This window comes from Abrus precatorius, unplaced genomic scaffold (assembly GCF_003935025.1).
Source record: "Abrus precatorius isolate BTA unplaced genomic scaffold, Abrus_2018 Scaffold10, whole genome shotgun sequence".
In the NCBI taxonomy this organism is placed as follows: domain Eukaryota; kingdom Viridiplantae; phylum Streptophyta; class Magnoliopsida; order Fabales; family Fabaceae; genus Abrus; species Abrus precatorius.
In genome coordinates this window covers 1,292,472-1,320,085 of record NW_020874292.1, presented here as the reverse complement: position 1 = coordinate 1,320,085, position 27,614 = coordinate 1,292,472, and the positions used below count along the sequence as shown (strand labels likewise).

The following is a 27,614-nucleotide window of genomic DNA, read 5'->3' as shown; positions in this document are numbered from 1 at the left end:
GAATTTGATTCCTTTCTAATCTTTTTTGAGAATGACATGTTTTGTACTATATTTAAATTTAAATGCATAGAGGATGATAATTGAGAATTTTGTATCTATGCTTTCAAGTGAGAGGGACTTGTGCGTGAGATTTACTCCTACTCGTGCTAGTGAAGAGGCACATATATACCATTTATTTACTGTTCATTGAATATATACAAAATTTGGCAATCTCTTGTAATATTAATTGGATTCTTTGATTTATTTTTTTAACTTTAGACAGCTTGAGAGTGTTAATATCCTAGGTATCTTTCTATTGATCAAATTAGTCTAGAGATTTGACCAAAGAAACCTACTCATAGGCTTACCAATCAACATTTAAGAGCTAGCATTTCCATTATGAATGGTTGTGACTGACCTATGTTTAACTTCTTTTTCTTTGTCTTTATTTAAATTTCATTGACTTCGTGGTTTTCAAAGAAAGAAGCACAGTAATTGCAGATTGTGAAATGATTTTAAGAATTTCTTGCTGCTACTAAGTTTGCTACCTAGACAATACTTCTCGTATTCCCCGCAATTTTTCTTATGGTACTACAATTATCAATTGCTAGATGACCATCTGACTTTAGGTGAATTCCAAGGTAATTTGGTCGGGATTGAAAATTATGCATTGTAAATGCATGATTTTGACATGCATCGGATCCTGTTCACACATAATTTTGTCAAATTTTCAATTTCAGCTTGAGAACATTGACCTGAAAGCTATAGTCGTCGAAGTTATATAATCCAATAGCTTCATAGCGATTTTCTTGCTTAAGAAGGCGTTACAGCTTGCCCAGTGACCATTCAAATCTTCTGTCACATATCTCCTTCCCTTCTATTAAGGTTGGGTAAACATTTCAGAATTATTTCTCATAGTTAGTATAAGCCATCTTATCATCAATCAACATCTTAAATTCCAAATTACGTCCCTGATTATATATCTTATTTTGTTTCGGGACAAAGTACTAAGCAACATAGTAGACTTTGCATGCGATATGAACCATATTCTTGTGATTACTGATCACCCACGTAGGAGTCATTATTTTTCCAATATGTATTACTACAGATTGAAGGTCACGGTTAATTTCTTCAATGGGTCCTCCTGCTGATGAATACCTTGAAACAAAGGAGATGGATGAGAGAAGTATGTCATCTTCACATGGTCACGCACCACACGTCCACAAAGTGGCAATTCCTCCGAGACAGAACCTCTTCAAGGAATTCCAAGCCACTATAAAAGAAACATTCTTTGCTGATGATCCTCTAAGATCCTTCAAAGATCAACCTAAATCAAAGAAGATCATTCTTGGTATTGAGGCCATATTCCCAATACTTAATTGGGGGAGAAGTTACAACCTTAAAAAGTTTAGGGGTGATATTATATCTGGTCTCACTATAGCAAGTCTTTGCATTCCTCAGGTAACTTCATTTTACAGTGTTGATTTCAAGCCTTTTAAAGAGCAGGAGAATAACTCATATTTCATGTCCCATTTTTGAGGTTCAGGCTTCTAACACTTTGCTTGAAAAACAGGATATTGGATACGCCAAGCTTGCACATTTGGATCCTCAGTATGGACTGTGTAAGACTCGTCTCTCATCAACAGCTCAAACTACCCACATGTTTTCTTTGGAAGTTGAACTGAGATCTTATTGCCTTTTGTTCATTCTACTCCTTTCCAGACTCTAGCTTTGTTCCACCATTGATTTATGCTGTGATGGGTAGTTCTCGTGATATTGCAATAGGACCAGTGGCTGTGGTTTCTCTCTTGTTGGGGACCTTACTTAGTAATGAGATTGATCCTGCTAAACATGCAGAAGAATATCGGCGACTTGCTTTTACAGCCACCTTTTTTGCTGGAATTACTCAAGCAACGCTTGGTGTTCTTAGGTATGATACTACCAAGTATCACCCAATGCTCTTTTGCAGTTAAATCTTCCAACCACTAAAGCTTATGTCCTGTACCTTTGCTATCAGCTGCAAGGAAGGTTACATTGTTTAACATACTCCATGACAATCTTATGGGTGCGTTGTTAATCATTTATTTCTCAATCAGGTTAGGATTCTTGATTGACTTTCTATCCCATGCTGCTATTGTCGGTTTTATGGGGGGTGCTGCCATCACAATTGCCCTTCAGCAGCTAAAGGGTTTCCTTGGCATTAAAAGTAAATTGTTCACAACAAAAACTGATATTGTATCGGTGCTGCGTTCAGTATTTTCAACAGCCCATCATGGAGTAAACTCTCTTCCTATCACTCATTTTTTAACATACATGCAAATTATTAATTAGCAAGAGTCTTCTGAAGAAGTCCATGCCTAAAATTAAAATTTCTAAATGGTGTGCATGTAAAACACGTTGATTAATAATTTAATACCTATCATCATGCAGTGGAACTGGCAAACTATAGTCATCGGAGCTAGTTTTTTGGGTTTTCTTCTGCTCGCCAAATATATTGTAAAGCATTAGACCCCCTTATTCATTTCACTTTTATTCCTTAATTAATGGTAAGGAATTGGTAAATTGTTTTCTTTTTATTTCATATGATGTGGATCAGGGAAAGAAGAACAAGAGATTCTTCTGGGTTCCAGCAATTGCTCCATTGATATCCGTGGTATTGTCCACCTTTTTTGTATTCATAACCCGCGCAGATAAGCAAGGAGTAGAAATAGTAAGTATATAAAATTCCAATCCCGTGCTAAATATTGCTGACTATAACGTATTTTATGATTAAGAGTGACATAACGTTTTTGTCATTTGATGTGTGAAGGTAAGACACATACATAAAGGGATCAACCCATCATCTGTTAAAGAACTATATTTTAACGGTCAATACCTTGGGAAAAGTTTCAGAATTGGCGTCGTGGCAGGCATGATAGCATTGACCGTAAGCAAATTTGACACCAATAGTCTCTTGAAGAGTATCTGGCAATTTACTTCAGTAGTTCTAATTAAACCATTACACATTGGTTGTTAGGAAGCCACGGCAATTGGAAGAACATTTGCATCTATGAAGGACTATCAACTGGATGGAAACAAAGAAATGGTGGCATTGGGAGCAATGAATGTTGTTGGTTCGATGACTTCCTGTTATGTGGCAACTGGTAAGCTTGAGACCAGATTTAGGAATATAATTACTTTTAGTCATAAATTGCAAGTTTAAGAAAAGATGTAATAACTAATAAGTAGTCATGTCTGATAAAAAAAATTAGTGATAAGCATATACTTTAAGCATGGAAATACCAAAAAAAAAATTTGGAAAAGGAAATTTGGGTCTATTACTATGGAGTTTAATGCCTATATGAACATGAAAAGAATCTGGGACTAGAATTATCTTTTATGGTCAGTTGATTCGTATAGACTAATTATTTTAGGCTGTGATTTATGTCATTGTTGTTACCTTCAGGTTCTTTCTCTCGGTCAGCGGTAAATTTCATGGCTGGCTGCCAAACTGCAGTCTCTAACATTGTGATGTCAGCAGTTGTGTTCTTAACCCTGCAATTCATCACTCCTCTTTTTAAGTACACTCCAAGTGCCATTCTTTCAGCCATCATAATTTCTGCTGTCATCAACCTTGTGGACTATCAGGCAGCAATTTTAATTTGGAAGATAGATAAAATTGATTTTATTGCCTGCATGGGAGCATTCTTTGGGGTTGTTTTTCTCTCCGTTGAGAAAGGACTTCTAATTGCTGTAATTACTATAACGCTTAGTTATCTTAAGCTCTAAAATGTCAAATTAATTTTAGATTAGTTTTGTTCACTTGGTTATTGCTACATGCTGTGGCAGGTCTCTATATCCTTTGCAAAGATCCTACTACAAGTCACAAGGCCCAGAACTGCTATTCTGGGGAATATTCCTCGGACTTCTGTCTATAGAAACATCCAACAATATCCAGAAGCTAGTAAGGTTCCAGGTGTACTGATTGTAAGAGTCGATTCTGCAATATATTTTTCCAACTCCAATTATGTTAAAGAAAGGTAAAGACGTGTTCCTCCTTTATTTTTACGTGTTGACAGATAAGAATTTTTCTTTTACCCGGAACCTGTACAGTGATTTTACAGAATTTTTGTTTTTCTTTGGCAATAATCTAAAAGCCTAAGGAAGACAAATGTGTGAATCAAAACATGTCAGTGAACACGAGTTATGATTATAAATATCATAAGACGAAATTTATATGTGGATGCAAAAGGACAACAATTTTTAATTTGTTGCTCATAAGAATACACAATTAAATATATTATGGGAGTTAAATAATTATATAATATCTGAAATGTCTGTGGCGTTAGTATTAGAATAATCTAACAATTACAATTAGGTCTTAAATCTGGTGAGAATGAGTAAAACTGGTTTAGGGTTTTAAATGGGAAAAGCAAGTGGGTTTTAGTGACAAAATAAAGAAAGCTGAATCGGTTGGGTGGTTCGAATAATCTGACTGGTATGGCCACTTTGCTACATTTGGACATGATTTGCATCTTAAATTTGCAGAATTTTACTTCAATTTATTTTTCATAAATAAGTAATGTTTCCCCTTTCTCATATACACAACGATTGAACAACGATCAATTTAGAACGTGACGCTTAAGATCCATTCTCTTGCAGGATATTAAGATGGCTGATGGATGAAGAAGAACAAGTGAAAGGAGACTACCACACAAAAATCCAGTTTTTGATAGTTGAAATGTCACGTGAGAGTCTCTATTGTTGTGCTTTGTTATACCTTATATTCCTCGAGTAAAAATATCATTTTTGGGTTGTGATTTTATTTATTAATTTTGGTGTCTTTGTTGCAGCCGTTACTGACATCGATACCAGTGGAATCCAAGCCTTTGAAGAGTTACACAGAAGTCTTGAGAAGAGGGGTGTTGAGGTAACCAACTTATGACTGCTAGCATGATCCGTATATATACGCATGATTTATTAGAAAACAGTTCAAACTCATAAATAATACTATGTGACTAGTATATTATATCTTACCAACAAAAAGAGTTCGTTCTTTTGCGCAGCTTGTTCTTGCAAATCCTGGCCCCGCAGTGACAAACAAGCTTTACACATCCAATTTTGCACACACGATTGGCGAGGACAAGATCTTCCTCACTGTTGCAGAGGCTGTATCATACTGTTCTCCAAAGCTGGCTGAGTACCCATGAAAAATCTGAAAAACAAAATGGAATGCATAAATGAAATGATGTGGGTGTGGACACCAGTGCCTTAATTTTTGCTTAGTTGCTTGTAGCTAGTCAAGGATATATAATATATACGAAGGTGTGAAGGATGAGGTAATGGTCACTTCAATTAGCCAGTACAAAACAGTAGAGTGGCCTATCTGATACTAACTCAGCAAGTTAGTGCTCCAAGATCCTTATCCTAAAGTGGGGAAATTAAATATAAAATAGAAGATACATAAATTAAGGTGCGCTAGTTGTGCACTGCAATGAGCATTAACTCATCCCTTGTTTTTACTCTGATGTCCAAAGAATCTAGCCGAGTCTCTTATGAAGAATGGTCTCTTTTCACAAGGGGAAGCTGTAGCTGTTCATCCCTCTCCCATTGAGCCATTGCCGGCCTAATAAATTAAAAAATAAAGGCGACAAGTTGTGTGTATTTTTCTTCCATTTCATGTTAGAAATTCTTGCTGTAATGGGGACTAGTTTGAGGTTTGAATGAGAATAGTAGAAGATAAGATTAACACTACTGGTGGGTTTTTCAAGTGTTATCTTGGTTAGCTCTTGGTCATGCATGAACGAAGAGGCAAAACAAAGCCAGATTCATCCAAGCACACTTGGTAAAAAGTACCGTCTTTTGAAAATGGTAAAAAGTAATCAAACGTCAGATTCGAATATATATAAAAGCTGCAAGAAACATTTAACAATGGGCTAAGTTGTTTTTTCCGAAAGCTTTTTGTTTTTTGTAATGATTAGTAAACATGCCAACGTGATTTGCTATACGAAAAACGGAAACGAGGTCGTTAAATTGGATAGCTTGAGCTGTTCCATTTTATAATAATTAGCAGAACCTGCATTAGACTAATAAACAACACAAGTGCAGAACCTGCATTAGACTAGTAAACAACACAAGGTCACAACCCATTCAATAAGGGCTGCGGGTGAATTATTTTTTAGGGATTGATGGAACCAATTGAAGCGACAAGTAAATCATTTTATTAATACATATTTACAAACCAATAATGGTCAGAGGTAGTCTTAAAGCTTAATCACTGTCCTTAAATTAATTTGAGTGCTCCTTTAAAAATTTCACTGACATTATTCACTCCAAATATAAGACTAAAAAGGCATGTAAAAAATAATAATAATTACCGTGCCTTAAAAATTAAGAAAACATTATATATCCTCTTATAACAATTATTACTGTTAGTTTTATATTAACATATAAGTAGAATTAGTAGTTTATTTAAAAAATATAAATATTTTTAATATTTAAGATATTAAAAAAAATTTAACTATTAATTTTTAAAAATATATATAATATTCTCTTACATTTACAGTTACAGGCCTACAAAATAATATGATTAGCCCTTTTCTTTTTTTAACTTATAAATGTTTTTGTTGGGTTTATGTGAGTGAGAGTTTGGAGGGGTGATGGGCCAAAGCCCATTGGAGCATAGATGCGAATGAGAATGGGCCTGAGATGGTGAGGGTGGACGGAAAACGAAGAATAAGATGGAGGGATAAAATACAGGTAGCAGGCGCTGAGAGCGGAGAGCAAAACGAACAGAATGGGTGGTTTGCGTGTGGTGATTCGTCACATACACACACACATAAATATGTACAGTAACAGCTACTTCGTTCCACCACCGCGCTTGATTTTGAATCCGGGAGCCACGTGGCAGCGTCTTGTTTCCCCTAAATCCTCCAAAACTGTTAAATCTCGTGCTCTTAATACATGTTCAGACAATTACAGGGTAATGGTGAAAAAAGATGAGAGGTTGGGGTGGAAGGAGAGTGTGGATGAGGTTGGAACTGCAACCACAATTGCGGCCATCGTAACATCGTTGGGGGGTCCTCCTGCTGCAGTTGGAATCGTTCGACTTTCGGGCCCTCGTGCGGTTTCTATTGTGGGCCGAGTGTTTCGGCCCGCCAGAAACTCGTGGCAGCCCACCAGCCACGTTGTGGAATACGGCGTCGTGTTAGATTCCGATGGCAACGTCATCGACGAGGTTTTGGCAGTGCCGATGCTAGCCCCTAGGTCCTACACTCGCGAGGACGTGGTTGAGCTTCAATGTCATGGTAGTGAAGTGTGTCTTCGTCGCGTGCTTAGAACTTGTTTGGAAGCAGGAGCAACGCTTGCTCAACCAGGTTTGTGTGTGTCTATGTCTAATCCTAATAATGCTTTATTCTCACTCACAAGAACATTTGCAGATACTTAATCGGTGTGTTTTTCTTTCAGGCGAGTTTACTCTTCGTGCTTTTTTAAACGGTCGTTTGGATCTATTTCAAGCTGAGAATGTTGCGAGATTGATCAATGCGAAATCTGTGCCTGATGCTGATGCTGCACTGGCGGGAATTCAGGGTGGTTTTTCTTCTCTTGTGAGATCGTTGAGGCGTCAGTGCGTTGAGTTGCTCACTGAGATTGAAGCTCGTTTGGATTTTGATGATGAGATGCCGCCTCTAGATTTGAATATGGTTTTGAATAAAATTTATGACATGTCACGAAATGTTGAAAATGCATTGGAGACGTCAAATTATGACAAGCTTCTGCAATCTGGATTGCAGGTACAGAACTTTGCTCTTCTTAATAAATGTTTTATATGTGGTACTATTTTTATGTGAATTTCGTGATGACTGTTGTTGCTTTTCCTATTATTATTGATCTCGATTTAAAACTCTTGCAGATAGCAATTGTTGGGCGCCCAAATGTTGGCAAGTCAAGCCTTCTTAATGCATGGAGCAAAGTATGTCATGGTCATTTTACTTTTTCGATAATTTAACTTGATATTTTATCCATTTACTGAATCTTTTCTGTAGATATTAACCTTGAGCGTAATTTAAATTTATGGGGCAGAATACATACGTAAATAAAACTTTGTGATTGTGTAACTTATTGAGCATGGTCTTCTTGTAGCATGCAGAGTGAGAGGGCAATAGTTACTGAAATTGCTGGAACCACTCGTGATGTGATTGAAGCAAGTATCAGTGTCAGTGGCATTCCTATAACCCTTCTTGATACTGCAGGCATCAGGGACACTGATGACATTGTGGAAAAGATTGGTGAGGCTTCGTTTTTTGTCTCCTTTAACTTTCGGACATGTATATATATATATATTGTTGCACCATCCTTCACTTCTCTGTACTTAGGCTGTAGGCTATAAAGATAAATAGGTGTCCCGTCAAATGTGATGTTATTTATAGTGTCTGCAACTTGTTTGAATGCGTTTTTTATTATCATTTCACATCGCGATTCAGTCTTTTATGATTTCTTGAATTTGATTGAATGCATTTTCTTTTAAATTTAAATTAACGAATATCATTAGCAACATAAAATTTTCACATAGGCTCGCGTATAATTATCACTTGTTTGAAGTGAAATTTACATGGAACATCCATAAAATCTAGTGAAGTCAATTAGATATAGAATTAGAGGCTTTGCCTGATATGACTTGGCGATATTTATATGTATCTTGTTGCATGCATATCGGTGTTTTGCTACTTTAATCTCATTACTGATTTATATTTCTATTTTCACACTAGGTGTTGAGCGATCTGAAACAGTTGCTAGGGGTGCTGATTTAATTATCATGACTGTGAGTGCTGTTGAAGGGTGGACTTCTGAAGACACCAAACTTCTTGAAAGGATTCAATCTACTAAGGTTTGACCACATAATTCTTTTTCTCCCTTTTCTTCTTATCTATTCATGATATTTAATATTATTTTGATTTATATAGAAATGTAATCCTTTTATTTGATGGAGAAATATTTTCATCATTTTACATTTGTGAGAAAAAGCTAATATCAAGATATTGGTACTGACTGGGCAGTACAAAACTAGATAGTTTACTGCAGGTATATCTTTCTTTATTTATCGTATCACTTGATAAATTGGCACGCGACCTTAAAAATATTGGCATCCTATAGTTACCACAACAGGAATAAAAGCCTTTTCCTGCTAGATGGGATCAACAACATAGGTCTTCAAAACAAAGTCTCCAGAAAGGCCATTTAGATCCTGTAGTTACCCCCAAAACAATTGACATCTTACAGGATAAGAATCTTAAATATAAATATTACATGACACCTGAAATCTTCCCTTCAATATTAGCTCGGTACCTAGTATTATATTCTACCATGCTGTGAGAAAATATACATATTAGTTTACAATATTTCTTTAATCTTTTTGCTGTCAAAACAGGGATCAACTGTTTCATCGACCCCAGTAATCCTTGTGGTAAACAAGATAGATTGTAAACCTCGTGACGATACTGAATGGGTCAATGGTTGTCACAATCATAAATTTTTCAGTAAACATGTGTTTACGTGTGCTGTTACTGGTCAAGGATTACAAGACTTAGAGAGGGCAGTATTAGAGATAGTGGGTCTTGAAGGCATTCCTGCTGGGGGTCGCAGATGGACCGTAAATCAGGTAAGCTATCATTTTGGCTTTCCTTTTCTCTCTCAAAATCTTAGCGTCAATTCTCAACCTTTCTAAATGCGAGGGAAGGAGTCAATAAACTGTTGAAACCATGTATCTTTATTTGGTAAACTTGAACTAGAGGTAAACATTAAGATTATGCTTAGTTACGTTGAAAATGGGTAGATGGAAATAAAAATGTAATTAGATACTACAAAGTCTATATACATTTCTATTTTCTTTTACTCCATTTTCACTTCAACCAAGCAATAGCCCAAGCGTTGGTATCTTACTGCATTACTTCTTACACGGCATAAGGCTCGCATATGCACACACACGACAGAAAAGTAGAAAAAAACTTTTTTAGGGGGCAGTCTTGATTATGCTTGCTGATATAACGATGATTCAGAGACAATGTGAACAACTTGTTCGGACCAAAGAAGCACTTACAAGGTTACTGTCATCAATAAAGGAGGAACTACCTCTGGATTTTTGGACAATTGATTTGAGGGATGCTGCATTGTCCCTTGGACAGATAAGTGGAGAAGATATATCGGAGGAAGTTTTGTCAAATATATTTGGCAAGTTCTGTATTGGTAAATAGAAAGGCTCCCTATATGTGCTTGGCGATTTTTAGTGTTGTTTCGTTTACATCATTTCAATCATATATAGGATCCTAATTTCTGTCTTGGTCACTGAATCTCTTTTCCATGGATTTAAAGCCGTGGTGATCAGTTTTGTTGTATATTTTACTATTATTATCGCCTGACCCTCTCTTTTCTTTTCGCCCGGGATCATTGTTGAATTGATTTTTATATCAACGGTTCAAATGAATGTGAAATATGGGGTAGAAAGTGATATTCTGGCTGATTCAAATAAAGTTTTTGGTACCGAAGTCATTAGGATACCATGGAAATTGACGTCAGGTTCACCCGAAGAACAGTATGAGAATGGAGGTGGCTGTAGCAATAAAGGATACAATGTGTTTCATCTAATTTTTTAATGAAAATTCAGGACATGACATGAAGACTTTATGACAAAGTAAAAATGAAAAAAAAGGCACTGCTGCTTAAAAAATTATTAACTATTTACTTTTATCATCTTTAGGAATTTATTTAATATTTTTTCTTTACTTTAACAGATTATTTAAATTTTAAAAATGAGTATTAAATAATTTTATTTTCAAATTCTAGTTCTTACATCTAAACAACAGAATTATACTTCAACTTAAAATTATAGCTTTACACTCCAATTCTTTACACAACACAAAACATAAAAGTTACAACCTAAACCAATTTTAATTTTGCAGTTTAATTTTGACAATTAAAATGAATTTTGAACTACAATTCCAATTGCATACGTCAAATCGATTACAAGGTATTTTAAACAAAAATTGTTGGCAAGCTTGATAGTTTGATTAATATTTTCCCTGAATCTACTGCCAATGGAGATTTAAAACCTGATGGAAAGCATATATCGACTACCCAAAACTTTGTTATGCAGAGAAAATCAATGTTACACATTATTGCATATTTATTCAAATATATAAAAAGAATCAATCAACCAGCAAATAAATAGACGGAACATGGAGATGCTGGTTGTGATCCTCAACCTGCATAATTAAGGATATATCCAAGACTCAACTCATTTACACCTTGAAGCAACGGATCCCTCAAGTAAGAGTATCCTTTTGAGGGATGCTGCTACCAGCTTACCCTTCGCTAAGGGATTCGACACAACGAAAATGGGTACATTTATATGCCCACCCCTCAATGACTCAAATGATTCTTGATGACTCAATCATAAGCATAACAAGAGCATGTATTGTCTCCTAAACAAGAACTTTGCGTAGTTCATCAGTCAACTTCACACGATTTGATGGCTCCAACTGCACCATAATTTCCAAGATATGATGAAGCAAATAATAAAAATTAAATATTTAAAAGGAACCATATAAAAACAACATAAATAATGAAATGAAAAGTTCCAGTCTTTTACCTTGCTTAAAAGGCCAGCAAGACCTTGAGGTAGAGCTTGCAAATCTTGAACTGAGTCCCCAATATTTGTCAATTGAAACAACACTTTCTGGACACGTAGTTCCTTTAGTTTATTCTCGTAATTTGCAGGATTATCCTTCCACCTGAAGAAGGCTTCATCATCCAACCAAGCATCTTTTCTACCTTTGGCAATATCAGAATTTAAATACCAGTCTTTGAGCAAGTTCAAAGCAGATAAATGTGACAGATGGTCACCAGCAGCATCTCTCACACAGTTGATCAGCGACTGCTCACCAATTCTCCTGTGCAGTCTCAGGTATAAGACAGCACGGGAATTACCCCAGTCCAGAACTTCTCTAATTACACCCTTTGCAGCCATTCTTAAGGAAGTATCATGCAGTTCAGCAAATTTGGTAGCTATCTGGGTATACACAGGCAAAAGCTGTTTCTCACGGGATTTAATCTGCTGCTGTAGGGATTCAGAGGTCTCAAGGTCCCTGTTACTCTTGGCTTCCTGATATTTTGCCTTCAGAGTTATCAACTGTTGATCAAGTCTACCCATACACTCCAACAATTCTTTTGTTCTAAATTTGATCTCAATCATTCCTTCAGGCTCAAGGACATTACCTTTAGCTGTTCGATCGGCATACATTTCAATGTGGTCTGAATTGATTCTACTGTCAACAACAACCCACGCCCCACCACGGAGTTCTCCCATCATTGGGATGTATACAAATATGGGCTGCTTGTATGTTCTAAGGTTTTCCACAATAGTTGAACCAGCCTGAAGAATTCCTTCAAAAAGATCCCTTTGCCCACCTGAAAAGCCTCTCCAGTTTGCAAGAATGAAAAGTGGGAGCTCTTCTCTGTTGAAATCCAATATTGCTTGGGCTGTTTTGGTTGCAGAATCAGGGAACCACACTTGCCCAGCTTGAGGAACAACCCTCTCATGAGAATCAAGCTGGCCTGGATCAGCAGGTATTATTTGCATTACAGTCTGTGTTTCTACAGCAACAATTCCCACAGGGATTCCTCCAAGCTTTGCCCTTCCTGTAACAACTGTCCTTGCCCATCCTTCTAGTGTCTCTACAAAGCTATCCTTGTCAAAAATGCCCCCCAGCCATTTTCCATTACTGTCCAGAGTTCCAGAAATAGCAGCACGTGGATCACACGAGTTTTCTGGAAAATACTCTACTGGTCTTTCTGGAGGATCAAGGGGCTTTACAATGGGAAGCATACCACCCACATGAGAAGGAATGTAGCTAAGCCACTTCAAAATGGAAAAAACACCTTCAAGGTCATCAGAAACTGTAAGATGAACAACTCCATTAGTTGCCATGATTTTAGGTCCACCAAGTTGCATGTGAGAGCTGTATACCTCTCGACCAAGAAGTTTGTTTAATGCTGAAAAACCAGTAAGAATTATGGGCTGATCAAGCCTCTGAATGCATCTCATCCCAAGTCTAGCAAGATAAGCACCTATGCCAACCGTTCTGCCAGTCACATATGTCAATGTAAAAGTTTCCTTGTATGCCCTTGAATAAGCACCAGCAATGGCCCCACTGCCACTCAAGTTTTCAACTCCAAGGCCATCCTCCTTGCCAACAATGGTATCTATAACCCATCTGGTTTCTCCACTCTCAAGCTTCAATTCATGTGCTATGACCGATGATCCAATTCGAGCATAATCCTCAGGTGTTAAATATACATACTGAAAGCCATGTTCAGGATTAGATTCCTCAGACCAACCAACTCTGAAACATGCTTTGACCTCCTCAGCTACACCTAATCGGGCACCAGAATTTGCTGCTAAATAAATCAAAGGCAGTTTTTTAGCACATGCAAGATCAGTTACTGCACGAAAGAATGCATCCTCTCTTGGGCCAAAAGAACCAGCCTTGAAGGTCACATCATTTGCAACAACCAATATTGTCCTTCCAGATGGGAACTCAGGGGTGCACATTTCCATAAACCAGGCTACCATACCAACATCATTGATTCCAGGGAGACGCTCCACAGGAACAAGAGGAGTACCCCAGCTTCCTTCTTTGTCAGCAAATTTAAGCTCTGTTACCTTTAGAAGATTTTTATCCTTGGCTTGTTGAAATCCTGGCTGTTGGAATGCCCATGACTGTTCCAAGGCTGTTTCAAATGCCTGCAAGAAGCATTTCAACTCAGAAGATATAGTTTGACTTATCTTGTTATCCAATCTTTACAAAAAAGGGGTACTCACACACATACATGCCCCATACAAACATGCAGAGACAAGGAGCCTATATTTCAAATAAATCCACTAAATAGCACTTACAAGGGGAAAATCATAGCAGTACGTGGTGCTGTTCTTTCTTGCTGAAAGACGTTTTCGATCAATAACCCCCAAAGGTTGATAATTTTCATTCACAGGTACACCATGCAGTGGACCCTTTACTGTGACTGAACTATATTCCACTTTATGAGTGTTGGAATTCTCCATTTCTCGATATATCTGAAATTATACAAATTAAGAATCACATCAATATTTACAAATAACTTCCATTAATAATCCTTTAAATACAGAAAGTGAGATATAGCTAATAATGATAATATGTTGTTCAACAGTAAATGCTGAAGATTACCCTGTCCTTGCATATTTGGTCAGTTTCATGGTGAATACTGAGCAATTTTTCAGATATCAAGAGAAGATAATATATTAAGGTATGGACTACAGAATTAGCACTTGATGTTAATAATCATTTCTCTATCAAATATTTAAAAAAATGCTCCTTGTCAGCTGTCAGTTGTATTCATTATTGAATTGACAAGGGGCTCACCTACTTTCCTTGTCAAAAGAAAGTTGAATTGACAAGCTGAATGGAAAAGTTGGGGCATGCAGGAAAGATTTCCTTCAAATTTTTTAAGTAAATAATGACTTACATGTACAGTGCATGTATGACCAGTCACATTGTTTACAATGACCCTCCAAGCACCATTTGCCTGTCCACAAGCTGCCATCCAGAGCTTGACTTCCCACACAAGAACCCCCAATCTATGCATTCTTACACCAACAAATGAATGGATTTCCTGTGCCAGTTGTTCCAAGATTGCTTCAACTGTTGTTTCTTCTTGCCCAGCATCTACGTTAATCCTCCTGTCGTTAATATCCAAAATGTAAGACATAGATAAAAGCTTATTTATCATATGCTAAAAGAATATATGTGGACAAATTTGTAGCCATAATTACTTGGGATAAGGCACGAGATCATCTATTTGTTGCTCGCGTATGATATAGAGGTACATATGAGCATGTTCAGATTTGATATTGGCATTGTGTGCATTAAGTTCCAACTCATCCATTGCAGCTTTCAAGGACCTAAAAATGCTCCTTGAAGTGAAGGACATAGCCAATTCAGTACGAGATGTTTCTGCATCCAGCCTTTGATACGAAGAGAATCCTTCATTTGAGGAGGGCTGTCTTAAAAGTGTTCGAAGAAACATTCTTTGAATTGGTATTGGCTTATGATCCACAACTGTGTACAGGTGCCATTGACGATCACGAGATGGGGTATAACGTATATTTTCATAGCCTTTAAGTTTGTCCTATAATCCGACAAATGTTATGAGTTTGAGATCAAGAATACTAGTGGAATTTGCTTCTTTCCCACCTATCAAAGTAAAACAAGAGACTTGAACCATGAAACAACTAACCAATTCAAGATAAATGGATAGCGGAGGTTCCAGATGACGCAACAGAGGTTGCTCCTCATAATGCAGCTTTTCTGCTGACCAGTGAAAGGAGTGCCTCATTGGGGCACGTCCTTCATCCCTTTGTATGATACAGCTAATTACTCCAACACCTGCTGCTCGTATAGTAGAGCCTACTTCCTGCTCTTTGAGTATTTTGGCTAACTTATTGATTCTTTCTTGAGCCTGATCCTCGTCACCACTGCAAAATACCAGATGTTGTTTGTCAAGACAAAGGAGGTTCAGATCAGTAGCTCAACAAAACAATATTAGTCCTGTACTGATCCCAATTGTCAAACCAACAGGATATAAGAAACCTTTATTGCTAAAAGACTGGAACCAAAATTAATCTCAAACAAAATGTAAGCTATACAACCTTCGATGTTTCAACAAATTGAAAAAATAAAAAAGGTTCAAAATAGTATGAGGAGTTGCTGAAACAATACCTATCTTGCAGTAAACTCATCTGGTTGTTGATGCCCACTAATCCAATATGCATCATATTACCATGGTTAATTTGTTCAACAGAACCACTTGTAAGTGCTTCATGAAGGTTATTGGTTGCCTCCCTTAATGCAGCACTGATAATTGCAGACAAAAATTGAAGAGATTTAATTATAACCATCACTCCCCACTTCTTCTCACTATGTTTCTCTGCTGCCATTTTATTTGAAACTTGGTCTTCAACCCCATTCTTCCTGTCAATGTACTCATCATAGAACTCCCATGTAGCAATAAGACCAGATCTGTGCCACTGCATCCTGACACTCCCTTTGACAAGATATGGCTGATAGCAAATATTAAAAGTTAGAAAAGGATGTGATAATTCCTTTCACCACCCACCCCCCCCTAAGGCAAGACAAAACACAAAGAAAAGCAAAAAAAAAAAAAAAAAATAATAGGCTTAATTATGTTTTTGGTCTCTATAAATATTAAGTAGTTTATGATAAGTTCTTATAAAATTTTTTGTTAAAATTTAATTCCTAAAATGTTAAAAAGTTAAGATTTAGTCTATACTGTTAACTCTTCTCTGTTAAGTGCTAAGCTTACAGACGAAAAGTTAGCTCAGTATTGTCACGTGGCACCACGTGGTTTGTCACGTCAATTAAATTTTTAATTTTTTATTAATTAAAATTAATATTTACAAATTAATCCCTGAACATATTTTATATAAATTATAAATAAACCCAACTTCTTCCCCTTCTACTTTCTGCTGCTCCACCCCTCTCCCTCCCCACACCTCCGTTCTCACTCCTACCCTCTTCCTTTCCCCTTCTCCTTTCCCACATTTCTATTTCTTCCATCCTTTTCCTTAAACTGCAATCTTTCCCCCTCCCCTAAATCGCTATCCCACCCTGCTATCTCACTCCCATCGTCCCACCAAATTATAACTCCAATTCTCACCTTCTCACAATACTTATTATTAATATATTGCACTTTTATGTTCATTAAGATTGTGTTGGATTCAACAGGACTTCTGCATCTTACCAACATTCGAAATTATTTACTCAAAAAGAAAAGAGAAAAGTTAAAGTTTTAAAATTTTGCATATAAAAAAATGTTATGTTTTTTCCTCTAAGGTTAGAATTAGGATTTAGGTAGCGGGAGAGGTGTGAGAGTTAAAGTTGGAGTTGGGTGATGGGAGGAGTGTGGATATTGAAGTTAGGGTGGGTATTAAAGGAGGAGATGGGAAGAATAAGAGATTTGGAATTGGAGTTGAAATTAAGATATGGGTAAAGGTTGGGGCTTGGTAACGGGAGGTGTGGGTAGTGAGAGAGGTGCGAAGGTTGAAGTTAGGATGGGTAGTGGAGAGAGAGAAGGGAGGGGTACAGGAGTTGGGGTTGAAATTAAGATGTGATGAGGGTTTGGGATTTGGTAACAGGAGTGTGGGTAGCGAAAAAGATGTGGAAGTTAGAGTTCAGGTGGATAGTGAAGAAAGAGATGGAAGGGGTGCGAGATGGTGGGGTAGTAAAAGGGTAAGAGTGAGAAATAGGTGCCGGAGAAGATTGGAATGAAGTGGGGGAAGAGGACGGGGTGGAAGTGAGAGTGGAGGAGGAAAAAAGGGTGGGGTTAGGAGAAAGGGGTGAGAGTGGAGGTTGAGGTTGAAGGTTGAATGTGGGGGGAGGTGGGACTACCCCTATTGCTGAGGAGAGGAGTTGGAGAGGAAGAAGAAAGCTTTTTTGCAAATATATAAAATATGTTTAAAATTTTTTTTGCAAATATTTATTTTAAATAATAAAAAATTATAAAATAAATGACGTAGCATGTCATGTGTCGGTGCTGAATTGGTTTTCTGTCTATCAACCCAGCATTAAACAGAGGAGAGTTGATGGCAGAGACTAAATTCTAACTTTTTAACATTTTAGGGGCTAAATCGTAACGAAAAATTTTATAAGAATTTATCACAAAATATTCAATATTTATAGGAACCAAGAATATAATTAAGTCAAAATAATAATAGTGAAATTAGTCATAAAGCATATACCTGGTAGAGCCTGCGTATGTAAGTTTCTACAACTCTCCTTTGAAGGGTATGATCGCTGTGATCAAATAAACCCACAAGGGCATCTTCAACTGCCAAAGGAGCACTCACAAGGTCCTCCATTCGGTCATTAATGGCACTCTTTCTCTTAGGAGTATCAATATTTTCACCATCCTCAGTGAACATCTCTAGTTCAGAAAGACTTCTAGCAATGCTGGATCGAAGTTCACTCAATTTAGTTTGTTCCAGTAGTTGACTTGCCTTAAGAGCCAACTGTATCATGAAATTACAAATCAGGATTTTGCTCAAAATGTTCCAAAGAAATTAAAAGTATCATCCACAAAAATGAAACAGAAAAGTAGATAATTGAAGGATATATATTCACAATGCTCTCCCAGTACAAGAGATGCAATGAGTCCTAAAAATATAACATGATGAACAACATAGAACTATATTTTTCATCTTGGTCAGAATCTCTTAAGGTAATTTCCAACCTCAGAATAACTTGTATGGTTGAGAACAGAAAAACGGATTAACTGATCCCTATAGGCAGCTGGGTTGGGGTACACCAATTTATCCATTAGTCGCAGTATCAGCTTATTTTTACTCTTGACACCCTGAAACCAACGAAATGCAGTTAACATAATTGCAGTATAAGACATCAAGGAAGCAGAACACTCTAGCTGAGCATGTTATAAAAGTTTATACCTGATGAGAGAGCACTATATCTACAATCCTCAATAAATCTTTCTTGTATTGTAGCCGCAGACGTTCAATCACATCAGCCTGGATCAAGAGAAAGGAATATGAATATTCTGGAAAACTAAAAGATAAAGAAAACATCTATCAGAAGAGGTACTATGTTTGTTTGGGATGAATGTGAAGGAATGGCATAGGAGAAGTAAATAAGGAGATGCTATTTCTGTTTTTTGGATGGATGCGGAAACACGTGAAGGATGGAAATATCATGTGAAACCCAATGCAAAAACCATTCTCCCCCCTTCCCCCAAAATAAACGTGAAAGGGGAAACCCTTTTCTTTTTTAAGCATAATAAATAATTTTATATGAAAAATAATAAAGAAAACTAAAAAATTTCTTTAAGTATTATAATTTTTTTTTATCATTTATTTATTTATTTATTTTCACCTCTTTTCCACTCATCCAAATAAGTGAAGAGAAAATTTTTACTTCTTTCCTTCTTATTTTAACCCATCCAAACAATACATCATTTCTAATCTATTTTCTTTTTAATAACATCTTATTTCTTTCCTTCTCATTTCATTTCTTCCTATTTCAATCCTCATTCAAAAAAAGCATTAATAAGTTCCTAAATTAGATTTTGTTCTATGATAAACCAGACATTTGTACATTGGAATGAACGAGCAAATAAAGAAAACTAAAATGTGTTGACTAGTTTTATATGCAGCAATCCAAGGCAATAAATGAAACAGTTTTGATTTAGATAAAGAAAGAGCATATAATTATCAATTAAAATCTTGTAAAAACTTAAAACAATAATACAGAAAAACAACGAATCAGATTCTTTTAACATCACCCAGAAAAAAACTACGTGGGTTGGAGTCATAAGGTCATAACAGATTAAATTGCTCACATAATATTAGTACAATACAAGCAATTGAATAATCATACTAACCTGTATATTATCACTAAATAGTTCTTCAACAAAAAGATACTCTTCAAAAAGGGATTGAACAATTATATGGGCATGGCTCTCTCTTCCACCCTCATAAGACTTAACAAGACTCAGTAGAGGTTCAACTAGTCTCTCTTGGGCTCCTTTTTCTTTATCAGGACACGAGGAAAGATGAGCCTTCAGTGTAAAACACACCTCATAAATATTCACATTAGAATGGAAAACATCATTATGAGCAATTCAGGCAAAGCAACTCACTTCAAGAATTCCCTTCAATAACTTAGCAGGGAAATCAACAATTTGGGAGTTTGAAATCCTCTCGAACTCCTTATATTTTGATTCCAACTGAAAAACCACATAGTTTAGGGCCAGGTCAGATCATGTTTTAGATATTAAACCAGAGAAAAAAACTGGCCAGGTCAAATCCTCTCAAACTCCTTACCTCATTTTTCAGATCTTTGGGAAGACGGGTCGCCAGAACTGCCAAGCACTCTTGCCATTGAAGGAAAGGCAATTCAGGACTATCAAGGCAAATGAGCAAACTTTGCACAACCTAAGATAGATGTCTAGCTTGTTAATAAGACAAGCACACAAGTCTCAAAATAATAACATAATATAAACATCTCCTATCCATAATAGATGAATCATAATTGTCTACAAATACTGTCAAATTATAGTGTAAATGGAACAAGGTGAAGAATTTACTCACTTCATCAATATTGTGCTCATAACCAGCTAGAATCATCCGTGCAGCATTTAAGTTTGCAGCGCATTTCTGATGAACTTTACCAGAAATTGCAGTAGGAGGGCCCAGGACTGGGAAGCTCCCATTAAACGGTTCTGCCTTTCTTACAGCTGAAGGGTCATCTAGATCAAGCCTTGCTATGAGTTCACCAGCCTGCAAAAGATGATTCTTTCTTATACTCTCTTTCAATTTGAGCACTTATACTCCCTATGTAGAATACTATACCTGCATTGCTTGACCTTCAGACATTTTGAAATGAATAATCCCAGAAGCAGGTGAAAGAAGAGGCATGCACATCTTCATGACCTCAACTTCAGCATATGGTGTGTCAGCATCAATATGACTGTCATCCACAACCAAATATCTCAGAAGCTTGCATGGCGTCTCTGCAACTAATTTGGATGGATCATGATCATTCTGCATATAAAAAAAGAGGTTTAGAAATTACCTAAACCACAAAAGAAAAAGAATTCTTAAGGTAAAAATGAACTCATTTCACCTGAAGCAAGCAAGTCCTTCCATCTATTAGAAGGCGAGTTCCAGCTGCTTCTTCCTCTGCATATATTACATGACTGTTTCCATCCAACTGTAACAAGTCAAAACTACCAGTTAAGAACTTGAGAACCAGATATAGAATCAAAGGCCAGTTATAGATGCAGCATATAGAAGCCAGATCAGCAATAATTTTATGTCCATACAAAAGAAATTATAACAAAAAAATTTCTAATTATGAATGAAATAGTAATGTACAATGTTCACAAACCATGGAATAGTATTAATTTGACTTGATAGCTTTTTAATGGGGAGAACTACAAAAACACACATTCATAGGTAGCTCAGAGAACAAATACTTGCCTGCATCAGCAAACCTCCATCACGTAAAGTATGTATCTCTGCTTCTATCTCTGATTGATTCATTCTCAATCTATAACTTCCAGGTCCACCTCGTATCATGTCAATCTAAATATTGTTTTACAAGATATGAATTACACATATTGATTATTGTCTATGATGGCATAAGTCTCAAAAAAGGTTAGCAGGCAACAGAAGATGTCCATCAAATTGACATTTATAACGATAATTACCGTATATTTGCTTCCTTCAATGTTCAAGGACTCTTGAGAATGGACAAGAGATATGTGCTGTCATAATTATTAACTAAAATTAGCATTGCTAGAAAATAAGAAAGGATTTAAATGCATTATGAACTATAAGTTCCTCCCATTTAAACATAATACCTTGGGAGGGATTTGTCCCTTTTCAAGATAGCCAACATAGTCTGAAACCAAAGCTGCACTGCTAGCAGAAGCTTTCTGTATTAATTGGAAGAAGCACAGATCATGAAGTCCACAATATGAAACTAACAAAACTCAAAGAGAAGAGGATATAAAAATAAGTTTGCTTACATAGAGTGCCCCTCCAACAACAGAAAGATACCAGGGAGGCCTCTCTGCTCTAACCCGCATTGCAATTCTACTGTCCAGCCATCCTGTGTGAATTTTATTTTCTCTGTAGTCTGAAGCCTGAGATCAAATATTGTACTAATGTCACTTCAGCATTTTAAACACTTCTTATAAAATAATCTGTCATTGTGTGAGTAATTTACATTTAGAAGATCAATGGTGTAATCAACATTGGTACGGATTTCTCCACGAATTTGAATCTCCTTCAGCCCCAGAACCATATTCGCAATTGCTAACGCCCTAGACTCTCCAAAAGCAAAAACATGCCCTGAGGAAAAATATAGGATATTAGAAGTTAGTATAAGGTAAATTATAGATAGTATGGGTATTATGTAAATACAGGAATGTACGAACAAGAAAGAAAATAATGTTATGGAGAATTGATACCCAACAGTTCAAAGTTCACCAATCTCTTGTAAATAAATTACCAAACAGATGAATCAACATTTTAAATCGTTATCAGAAATTCTCATTAATTGTGAGAAAGCCTTGATTGGATGAGATATTTTTGCTTCTTTGCTCAGAATAATAAACATCCCTATTCCCTAGCTCCCCATTGACATAACCTTTCTCCTTCTCCACCCCAGCAACCTGTGAAATGCCATTCATGTTGTTTTTTTTTTTTTTCTATAGAGATCCCTATATACCTCCTGGAGATTTATAGTCCTTCTAATATCCCTTCTAATGAAACATTTCAACACTAATAAAGTAATGAGTATGACAACCAACACAAAAATGAGATGAATATCAGCTGTCAATTACACAGCCACTGCATGCTAGGAAAAATTATGCCACAAAAGGGGGAAAAACTTATTGATTACTATTATCAACAAAATGTGCACGCACCCACATGTATGTGCAAATCAGCTAGTCATATAGACATAAAGCACCCGCATTTATTATATCTCATATTAATTAGGTTTTACCAACTGACACGCATTTAAATTTCCATTTTTTCAACCTCCCACCAAACCCAACTTTACATCTCAGCTCTTGCTCTACTAATAAGGTTATGTATTCCAACATTACCCATATTTTTCAAAACAAGGGAAGGTGTATTGCTCATTATGCATCAAAAGAAGATGCATAAGTTTAAAATGAACAAAAAAAGATCTATACATTAATATATCAACATTGAAGTTCACAACATTGAGCATTTGAAGAAAAATAAAGCTAATTTGTTAATTTGTTTAATTAATTAATAGTTACTACTCACCAAACTGGGAATCTGAGAATTCGTGAATTCCTCCTCCAGACTGCAAACATATAATCCAACAAAATTTAGCACCCCAACATTTGAGTTACACCTACAAATAAAGAAACAGAATACTTACCTTAACAGAGAAGTATGCCCACACATTTGGCTTGCTTTTAAAGCTGAGCTCCTGTACAGATACTTAAACTCAGTACAAGTTAAGGGATGAATGAAGTAAAAGAAGATATTGTTGTTGGAGATTGTGATTAACCTGCACTTTGCCACTTGTAGGCTTAAAACCATCATCGGGGTCCTCACTTGTCACACGCACAGCCACACAATGACCTTTTGGCCTCGTAGATTCTGCTTTGTCAAAATCAAAAGGAGTAGCTAAAACTGATGTTTTCTTCCATGCATCATTGCCCCCACCATGTTCCACCCCATAGAAACGCCTTATCTCTGTTAAGTGAGGCACCCAAAATAGATGTGAGAAATCAAATCACTTAGCAAACAAGAAGAAAGTAAATAATAGCAATGAATATGTCTGAAGTTGTACCAGGAATTTGCCAAAGAGGGATACCCATCCCAATGGCAACTTGTGCTGCTGGCAGATTTATCTCTGCTATCCACTCAGTAACAGGATGCTCAACCTATATAAGAATTAATTGCAAAACAATCAATGACAATGGTTGGAAAAAAAAAAGAAAAAATAATAACATAAAAAAAACATAACAGGGTATGGAAGATAGGAAGAACTAATTTCACGCATTACTCACTGCCATATAAAATCTCAAAAAATTTACAGAAGCGTTTTCCAATCTTAACAACTAGCCTAAAATGCCGGTTACCAAAAAATTCTAAGCAGAATAACAAAGCAGCATTATGCTTTTTTAGAAGAAGATATTGACATATTAATCATGATCAAATGGAGAACCAAGGTCAAAAGGCGAATTAGTCAAGTCATGAGAGTGAAACAAATAATTATGATGTGAGCCAAAACATACCTGTAGCCGGGGGTTTAATTCTAAAAAGTAGTACTCGCCAGTTTCCATGCTATAAAGATACTCAACAGTAGCTGCCCCAACATAATTTACAGATTTAGCCAATCTTCTAGCTGCCTGTTCGAGTTGTTTCACTGTTTCTGGGGGTGCTACAGTAATAGGACCCTCCTCGATGATCTGAGATACAGATGATTCATTAGGCCATTTGTAAGATTCATTTCACCATGGTAATCTGGTGCAGCAACAAAAAATTCCATACCTTTTGATGCCTTCTTTGAACACTGCAATCACGACTATGCAAAGCTGCAACATTTCCGTACTGATCACAAAGTAACTGAACCTCTAGATGCCGGCTCTACTTAGAAACAAAACAGATCATCAGAATACAAGCAAGACTCAAAAAATCATGCTCATTCAGATCAAAGTTCAGTGAATTATCTAACCTGGGACGCAACCTTCATTATAAATATAGGTGAGCCTGGAACTTCACCTTGAACTTGCTTGAACAATGCTCTTACCTCATCATCATTATGAACCTAAAAAGTATCCATATACCTTTTAGTTTCTAAGCTTTGCCAAACAAATAATGCCAAAATAAGATGCACATAAATCTTCTCATTATTATAAGTTTTTATGCAGTTTTCTATTTGAAAATAATTTATATACTCCTGGAAGACAAAATTATCTTACAAGATTAACAGCATGAATTCTATAAGATTTACTAAATGCTATAGTATTGATCATGCAAGAAGCATACCTTTCTTATGCCTTTACCACCACCACCCCAAGATGCCTTGATCATTGCAGGGTATCCTACAACTTGACAGCTTGCAATTGCTTCTTCTGTTGTATAAACACATGCTTCGCGATAAATTTCATTGGGAATAGTGATCAAAGAACTTTCAGGCGGAATTTTCACCTGCAAGAAGAAACTTCAATGTCACAAATGGGCATCCCTTCAAAAGAAATGCACTACAATGGGAGATTGAAAATTACATGAGAACCGCTCCATGGAAGGGTTGGCACTTCAGCTGCCTGAGCAATCAATGATGAACCAATTTTATCTCCCAACGCAGCCATAGATATAGCAGGAGGACCAAGAAATACAATTCCTTTTGCTTTTAATGCATCTGGAAGCTCAGGATTTTCTGATGCGTGACCCCAACCAGGCCACACAGCATCAACGTGAGTTATCTCGGCCATCTGGGAAGTACATTGCATGCCAGTAAGCACAATATAAAAGTTGTATAGATCAAAAAGTGTCATAACTACATAAGCACAGAAATCACTAAACAATAAGAATAAGTTGTATTGAACAAAAGGCAACAAGAAAGATATTTAGTTAACAGGATATGTGTTACATTTTTGCTTAAAAGTCTAAAAGTATGTTTCCTTGATGACAACATTCAAATCAATAACTTCTATAAAAGGCAGAAAAATGTAAATAAACATTTCCAAGGACAAGTGGCCTTCTGTACTTTGCCACTATCTACTTTTCTAAACAAAATCTGCTCTGACATCTACTTGAAGTACAAAGTCTCATGAAGTCAAAACCACACACCTCTAGAATAAGCTGCACATTCGCATAGTTATTGTTATTGGTCCCACCAGGTACTTCCACAAACTGATCAGCTATTCTGATATGTTCTGCATTGATTCTCATGTCCTCTGGTGTAGCCATGGCAACCAATAAGATAGCTTTCTCTGTGCCAAAGGCCTCATAGGCCCAGCTCCTAACGCTGCGTATAAACTTGACTGCTGCCATTCCATTGTTTGCGATTAATATGCTATGAATTGGCCTGTTCCCACCAAGGGCGTTGCAGAATTCATCTACTTCAGATATTGTAGCAGGGTGCCTATTTGGTAGAACACCATTTATGTATCCATTCCCACGACCAAGCTCAGCCATTCTTCTTCTCCTTTAATGTCTCTCCTGTGTACTGCACAATTGAAAAAAAAGATTACCAGCAGTTCAAGATATATGAAACTCAAGTAATAATTAAGATTCAGGGAAAAAAATTTCAATTTATATTTCTTATTCACTGATAAAATCCTGGAAACTTTCTGAAAAATTATCCATCAAGCTTCTTTTGTAGATGAAACTCAATATAAAGCATATAATTAAGCAATTCAAGATCCATCTTAACTTCTCCTGGCAAGATCAGCATCAAGTAAAAGAAAATGGACAAATAAACAAAAAAATGCAAGGTTCTGTTTAGTCAACCACAAGAGGACTTGGTAAGAAACTTCAATTTTGGAAGCACTGAGAACTGTAGCTCATATGGTTAACTCATTTTGGCAAATAAGGTTCCAGCAGTAAAATTCTATTGCAAACCCAATCCTTCGAAACCTGCAGCTTTCACTGCAAGATATTAACATCCAAACACAGTCTAGTAGTTTAGTTTAGTCTCTTTCTTTCAGATTGTATGGAGAAAACATCATTTACAAAAAAGGGCTAGTATCCAATGATAACTCACAACCTTTTCAACCAATTACCCCTCGACCTTCCGATTCAGCACACAGCAGAAAGTGTCACCTACCCACCTAAAGAAAAACAAAAAAAAATTTATTAGAGCTTCCAAACTAAAACCATTTCTAATAAAAGTTCCTTCCTTTCCTTCACAAATCACATAGAATTCAACTAAGTTTCGAACTTTTTTGAATAAAAAGAAAAGGAGTTGAGGAGTATACAGAAAATATATATAAGTGTAAAGAAGCATAGAAGAAGGAGGAGAAATGGTCAGACACAGACCTTGGGCAGGAAACAGTGACTAAGAAATGAAGAATTGAAATTTATTTAGAGGAAATAGGTGAGGGAGTGATGGAGAAGCATTGGGAGCTTATGAAGGTGAATTAAGAGTGGAGTGCATGTAAATGGTGAAGGTGAAGGTGAAGGTGAAGAGTGATCATGCAGAAAGGAAAAGCAGAGGGAGAAATAGTTGAGGATGGGGTTGAAGGAAGTAGGTTTGGTTTGGGTTGGGACCTGGTGGGTCTCTTCAATGAAAGCTGCACGTGGTACCTGCCTCGGCCACACCTCTTGTTGTTGTAGTAGTAGTTCCCATCTACCCCCTCTCTCTCTCTTCTCTCTCTGTGTGGCTGGCGTGATTATTCAATCAAAGACCAAATTAGCTGTAATTCAAATATGGGTAACGCTAACTGAGTAAAAAAGCAATTGGTAGGAAGGGAAGGAGAAGCAATGGGCTTAAGTCACATGATCAATGAATCCAGCATAACATAACATGGCATGGCATAGAATGGAATGTGATTGAGGTGGCTCTCTTGACCTGTTTTGTTCGCTAGTGTTGTCCACCAACCCTCCCTCTCCTATCAGTTTCTGAGTCAAATATGGAAGCTCCAATTTCATCAATTACAGCAACCATTTCGACCACTCCAATTCCCTTTCTTTTTTCTTTTTTAATAAATGCATTCTGCTAATCCTGTAAATTTACCGGCTCACAGACCTATTTTTCCATTTTTTTTTTATTTTTTAATCAATATTTAGTCTAGCTTATACATTCTCTTAAAAATTAGATTTTTTAGTTAAAAATTTTGTGTTATATTTTAATTTTTATCATTATGACACTATAAATATTTTATAAATAAGTGTTGGTTATAAATATCAAATGTGTGTTTTAATTTTATTTTTTTATATACTAAGTTATCTTTATTTTCTTAAAAGACATAATGATTATCAAAATAAATATTATTTTTCTTGTAAATTCTTTGATGAATTTTAAAAAAATATATATTAA

General features: G+C 36.4%; 3 protein-coding genes across 6 annotated transcripts; 2 read left to right on the top strand and 1 right to left on the bottom strand.

The window, feature by feature from the left end:
* The first annotated feature begins 790 nt into the window (after positions 1-790).
* On the top strand, positions 791-5,710 carry LOC113867449 (sulfate transporter 1.3-like). 2 transcript variants are annotated; one of them, XM_027502794.1, is made up of 14 exons: positions 791-864; positions 1,088-1,440; positions 1,553-1,601; positions 1,702-1,909; positions 2,076-2,256; positions 2,410-2,475; positions 2,576-2,689; positions 2,789-2,905; positions 2,996-3,122; positions 3,425-3,711; positions 3,808-3,998; positions 4,621-4,706; positions 4,812-4,888; positions 5,025-5,710. In XM_027502794.1, the coding sequence occupies exons 2-14, from the start codon at positions 1,114-1,116 to the stop codon at positions 5,166-5,168; spliced, it is 1,974 nt and encodes a 657-aa protein (XP_027358595.1). In that variant the 5' UTR covers positions 791-864; positions 1,088-1,113; the 3' UTR covers positions 5,169-5,710. The 2 variants fall into 2 exon arrangements, with proteins under 2 accessions (XP_027358595.1, XP_027358603.1); XM_027502802.1 differs by having other exon boundaries at positions 800-896.
* A 1,022-nt stretch (positions 5,711-6,732) lies between these two features.
* LOC113867461 (tRNA modification GTPase MnmE) lies at positions 6,733-10,466 on the top strand. Its single transcript, XM_027502816.1, has 7 exons — positions 6,733-7,334; positions 7,426-7,751; positions 7,871-7,930; positions 8,108-8,246; positions 8,727-8,845; positions 9,386-9,616; positions 10,014-10,466. The coding sequence occupies exons 1-7, from the start codon at positions 6,755-6,757 to the stop codon at positions 10,206-10,208; spliced, it is 1,650 nt and encodes a 549-aa protein (XP_027358617.1). The 5' UTR covers positions 6,733-6,754; the 3' UTR covers positions 10,209-10,466.
* Positions 10,467-10,911: 445 nt separating this feature from the next.
* On the bottom strand, positions 10,912-27,237 carry LOC113867435 (acetyl-CoA carboxylase 1-like). 3 transcript variants are annotated; one of them, XM_027502763.1, is made up of 33 exons: positions 26,846-27,237; positions 26,343-26,406; positions 25,424-25,802; positions 24,859-25,065; positions 24,620-24,781; positions 24,306-24,398; positions 24,122-24,217; positions 23,866-24,039; positions 23,418-23,511; positions 23,133-23,320; positions 23,001-23,051; positions 22,883-22,922; positions 21,810-21,934; positions 21,610-21,726; positions 21,442-21,516; positions 21,289-21,345; positions 21,059-21,163; positions 20,703-20,789; positions 20,429-20,620; positions 20,168-20,356; positions 19,901-20,011; positions 19,717-19,803; positions 19,459-19,635; positions 18,512-18,589; positions 18,298-18,420; positions 17,807-18,076; positions 15,768-16,108; positions 15,286-15,523; positions 14,822-15,177; positions 14,515-14,728; positions 13,910-14,086; positions 11,603-13,756; positions 10,912-11,492 (listed from the first exon to the last, which is right to left on the bottom strand). In XM_027502763.1, the coding sequence occupies exons 3-33, from the start codon at positions 25,769-25,771 to the stop codon at positions 11,436-11,438; spliced, it is 6,783 nt and encodes a 2,260-aa protein (XP_027358564.1). In that variant the 5' UTR covers positions 25,772-25,802; positions 26,343-26,406; positions 26,846-27,237; the 3' UTR covers positions 10,912-11,435. The 3 variants fall into 3 exon arrangements, with proteins under 3 accessions (XP_027358564.1, XP_027358573.1, XP_027358583.1); XM_027502772.1 differs by lacking the exon at positions 26,846-27,237 and adding an exon at positions 26,615-26,747; XM_027502782.1 differs by lacking the exon at positions 26,343-26,406.
* Positions 27,238-27,614: the final 377 nt, after the last annotated feature.